At 51.7% G+C, this 4,793-nt stretch overlaps 1 protein-coding gene across 1 annotated transcript in view; it reads left to right on the forward strand.

Moving 5' to 3' along the window:
• CDX1 (caudal type homeobox 1) overlaps positions 1–3,612 on the forward strand; it is a 12,637-nt gene extending 9,025 nt beyond the window's left edge. Inside the window, exons 2-3 of the mRNA XM_009074824.1 lie at positions 2,989–3,131; positions 3,356–3,612. Coding sequence (XP_009073072.1) covers positions 2,989–3,131; positions 3,356–3,562 — 350 coding nt within the window. The 3' untranslated portion in view covers positions 3,563–3,612. The remainder of the gene's footprint in view (positions 1–2,988; positions 3,132–3,355) is intronic.
• Positions 3,613–4,793: the final 1,181 nt, after the last annotated feature.

Genomic DNA, 4,793 nt, shown 5'->3' on the forward strand with positions numbered 1-4,793 from the left:
TTCTTTATTCTTTCATTTTTTTACTGTATCTGTCAATTCCTTCACTTTCCAGGTGTTTTTAGGTACAGCTAGTCAAAAAGCAATATTGAAAATAAGATAATTTTAAAGCTATTATCTCTTTAGAAAGGTTTTTGCTTTCAAATGAAAAAAAAAAGAGGTAATTTTATGAGAAAGAAATAACTTGTAGGAGTCCCTGAGCCTGGAGCAGCCAAGAGGGAGCCCAGTTTCTCACAGAGCTGCTAAACCTCACATAAATCTCTTCTGGTGCATCTGGTTTATTCTGTAACTCCCCAGGAATTGCTGAGTTTGCAAATTCAGCACAGGTCCCTCCTGGGCTGGGGTGCAGAAGTTCTTTTCATGCCAGTGAGCCCTTCTCCTTTCAGGTGGTGAGAGGCAGCAGTAACCCCTGGGAAGGATAGAGATCCTGTGGGAGAGTGAGGAGAGTGTGGGTCCCATGTGGACTGGGTGCCCCTGGCATCTCTCCGGCCTGGCAGTGTGTCCCATGGGCAGTTTTGTTTTGAGCTGTCATAGCTGATATGTGTGCCAAATAGGAGAAGAGTGTCCAGCAAAGCTGTCACAGACCCCTTGCACACTGAATTGTTGCATTTTAGCCATCTCTCTGGAGACATTCCGCACATATCTTGCTCAATCGAATTAACTTTTTTACCCTGTTTTAACCCTCAGAGTCACTCTGTGTGGCCAGAGGCAGTTTTGACCTGGTGGTGGTGGTGAGGAGGGATCGGGTGTTCACTTCTGATCACCTCTGGGATGAGTTGGGCTCTGCACTCTCGACACTCACTGAATTCATCACATCCCTCAAATATGAGTTAGTGGCTGAAGTCCAGCCCTGGTGCTGGAGCTCTGGTTTCTATTTCTGGCCATGTTGCAGTCTTGCTGGGCTCCTTTCCTCCTCTGCAGATCACTGGAGAGTTTTGGTGCTTCTTAGGGATCATGCTGGGACCCTCAGGCATCACCTCACTCATGCTGTGCCTAGCCCATGCCAGCACCTCCACGAGCAGTGGCAGGAGGACACAAAGAGAGGCATAGTCATGGAAATTGGGTGCTAACTTGAGCTGTGGCACTGCTGCTTGTGTGCCTAGGAGTGCCAGCATCAAGCCTCAGCTGGGCAAGATGCCTTTGGTGCCCATCCCAGGTCCCACTTGCTCCTGCTCATGTGCTTCCATACCTGGTTTGTTCAGTGGTCAAGGGCAGGAGCTGGACCTTTGCTGACTCCTGTTTATTTAGTAGAAAACCAACTGCCTTTTTTCATCCTAAGGGAGATGACCCCAGGGGAGTCCTCTCCTGCCCACTGGATACTATGGCCATGGGTTTTTCTCTCTCCAACACTCTTTTACATTTGTGTTTCAGTATAAGAAGTGGATTAGGAAAGTCCCCATCTCCTTGCAAAGAGAAAGCAGGAGAGAGACACCGTTAAAAATAAAACTGAGTTGGGTGAAAAAGATTTGCAGTCTGGGGGTTGGGGTTTGGCTCTGTGGAGATTCTCTGATGTTTAATAAAAGTCTCTAGAGCCCAGTTGTGCTCTGCACCACTCAAACTCCTGCTTCCACTAGGATGGTCAGAACTTAATAGTATTGCTGAGACTGTCCAATATTCATCTGATTTGGCCCAAACTGGCTGATGTGCCAAGGACTTATTAGGGAGAATGGATGAACAGGATGGCAGGCACACAAAGATCTGCTTTCCTGGAAGAACCAGGCTGCAAGTAAGGTTATACAGGTTGTTGGGTCACTAGAAATCCCTCCCTGCACTCCTGCAGCAGTGATGGGCAGTATTTTGCCCATGCTGGTACACACACAGCAGCCCCAGGGAAATCCATGGAGCTGTTCTGGGCTTACTCCTGCTCCTTCCCATGTCAGCACTGCTCTCAGCAGCAGAAATTCTGGACAAGATGGGCAAATGTGGCTGCCAGGCAAACAAATGGGCAGGCACCATCTCTCTACTCCCTGAAACAGGATTTTGTAATTTTGGGTGGAGAAGCAAATACTCACAGGTGTGTTTATTTCCTGCCCCTGGGGTCTTCTGTAGAGGAAAGCACCAGGAACCTGTTAGCAAACTATCAGGCATGGGTGTCTTTCCTCAGAGTGCCACCCATACCCCCATGGTCCTCCACTCAGGCAGTTCCAGCCATCGGCTCCTGCCCCTCAGCTCACCCTGTGTGTCTGTGGATTAACAAAGGAGCTAACAGAGGAGATGGGTGGGCTATTTTTGACTGTATTTTTCTGCTGGAAAGCAGCAGGTGCTGTTTGCAGATCCGTGGGATGTGCATCTGTGTGCACAGAGATGTGGGTTATAATGGCCCTGAGCTTTGTCTGTATCTGGGGGAATGAAGGAGAGATTTGGGCTGGCTTTGGCCAAACACCGCTGGCCTGTGGAGCCGGGCCCCAGGAGTGCTTAGGCATCATGTGGGCTCTCTCCAGTGCATCTTTAGACTGCACCAAAAGCAATGCTCTCTGTCTTAGCTCAGTATAGGGAGGAGGAAAATAACCCTCTGTGTGGCAGAGAAATGCTGTCGTCCCATCCCCTGTCCTGATCCATGTGTCTTCTCATGGTGGCACCTTGGTTATGGGCTTCCTGGCAAAGAGCTGGGCTTTCCTCATCACTCCCAGGCAGTTTGTCCTCAGCCCACTGTAGGACTTGCAGATTTGCTTCTCTTAGGGACTATGTGTCATGATATATGGGATTTATGGTCAATCTGAACCCCTCCTGCTCTTTCTGCCAAGGAATTCCACCAAAGTTCAGGTACTTTCCAACCGGGAGAAACACCCTGGTGCTAATCAAGATGGGCATTAAATCCAGTAGGAACCTCAAAACTCTCTTTCCCACCTGTCCCCAGGACATTGCCATGCTTCTCCTGAGCTCTCCACAGGTGGTTGTGTATCTCCTCTGTGCCCTTGGGGATACTCCTTCCCCTCCATTGCTCCCCTTTGTCCCCACTTGGCTCACCCCCCACTCTGCTCTCTCTTCCAGGCAAGACCAGGACGAAAGACAAGTACCGGGTGGTGTACACAGACCACCAGCGCCTGGAGCTGGAAAAGGAGTTTCACTACAGCCGCTACATTACCATCCGCCGCGCCGAGCTGGCTGCTGCCCTGGGGCTGACCGAACGGCAGGTCAGTGCTGCAGTGTCCTGGGAAAAACACATCCTGCGTGGAGATGGGATGGGGAGAGAAAGGCGAGGGGCTGCAGCCCAAACAGGCAGCTGAGGTTCCACCTTGCTCCACAGAAATCCCACCCTTTCCAAACTCTGGGATGCGCTCCCTGTCCCAGGCTGAGGGTTGTCATCCTTGGCTGCATCCATCCTCATCTCTAAATCTCCGTCTTCGCCTTTCTGCAGGTGAAAATCTGGTTTCAGAATCGGAGGGCGAAGGAGAGGAAGGTGAACAAGAAGAAACTGCAGCAGCAAAACCAGCCCACCAGCACCACCACGCCAACCCCACCGGCTGTCAGCACGCTGGGACCCATTGGAGGCCTCTGCAGCAGCAATGCCCCCAACCTTGTCTCCTCATCTCCACTGACGATCAAGGAAGAATTCATGCCTTAACCCTCTTCACCAGCTACAGACACCAAAAGATAAGCACTATGCAGCAGAGCCCAGTCAGTCTGTGTGCTATGAAGAGTGACAGCCCTTCCCAAAGACACGACGGTCCCTGGCTGAACTGATGGGGCGGACAGTGAGACTGGGCAAGGTGGCACTGGGACCTTCCCAAGGGACTGGTGGGCTTTCTCCTGTGTAAGAAACATGGGTTAGGCACTACTGCTCTGCCATAGGAAACACACACCAGTCTTGTCTCTAGTCTTTGTAGCCCAATGCAAGGTCCTAATGTCAGCAGAAGGAAGAGGGTGGTGGTGGAGGAGGGATTTCCTATGGTGTTCCAGGTGGAACTGGATGGATGTTTCTTTTGGTCCTCCTGGCAATCCAGCTGCCTGGTGCTTTTGGGCAGTTTGAACAAGACTGAAGTAGAAAAAAGACCTGGCTGGACTCATGGCAAAATGAATTTCTGCTGAGCTGGTCTCCTGGGAAATGGGGTGGTTATGGCAGAGCAAGTTGAGCTGCAGAAGCCAGGCAAGACCCTCAGCTGTAGGATGTGAGGGGGTAGTCCTTCAAACCATGGTCGTGGTAGCAAGCCAGAGCACAGCCTTGGCAAGAGTCCCTGAATATCCCTGCCCATGTCTCCCAGCCACCCTGACAGCACCTGCTCCAGCAGCCCCCCAGGTCTGCCCCTGCAGCCACAAACAGCCACATGGAGACATGTCCAACAGCTGCAGTGCCCCAGGATGTGCCATGGCAAGGAGATGCTGCAGCCATCCTCCACCTGGAGCACAGGGAGGGGAGAGGGGGGAAGGGAGCCTGGCACAGGCACACTGGAGGCAAACCAACCTGCTGAGCCCTGAGACCATTTTCCCATGGGGAAGGGAAGGAGAATATAAGGTTTGCCACTGGGACAGGGTGCAAGAACCAGCCCTAGGCTGTCCAGAAGGACCAATACCAGGAGAGCTTTGGGTGCTAGTCCAAGGGAGCACAGTCATCGCAGGCAGCAGGAGCTGCTGCCAGGTGGGCAGGGATTGCCTCAGGCATGTGAGAAAGGGCTGGCATGTGCCCGGGTGTTAGGTGATGGAGAGGTGGCTTTCAGAGACATGCATTTTTCTTGTATTTTCTTCAAAACTCAAAGGACTACAAATTTTCTTCTCTCTGTCTCCCCTCTCCTCCATGCACTGCATCCTCTCTCACCCATTGTGTGCCCTAGGCCAGTAACTAACCCCCATCTATTCCT

Source organism: Acanthisitta chloris, unplaced genomic scaffold, assembly GCF_000695815.1.
Source record: "Acanthisitta chloris isolate BGI_N310 unplaced genomic scaffold, ASM69581v1 scaffold10495, whole genome shotgun sequence".
NCBI lineage: Eukaryota > Metazoa > Chordata > Aves > Passeriformes > Acanthisittidae > Acanthisitta > Acanthisitta chloris.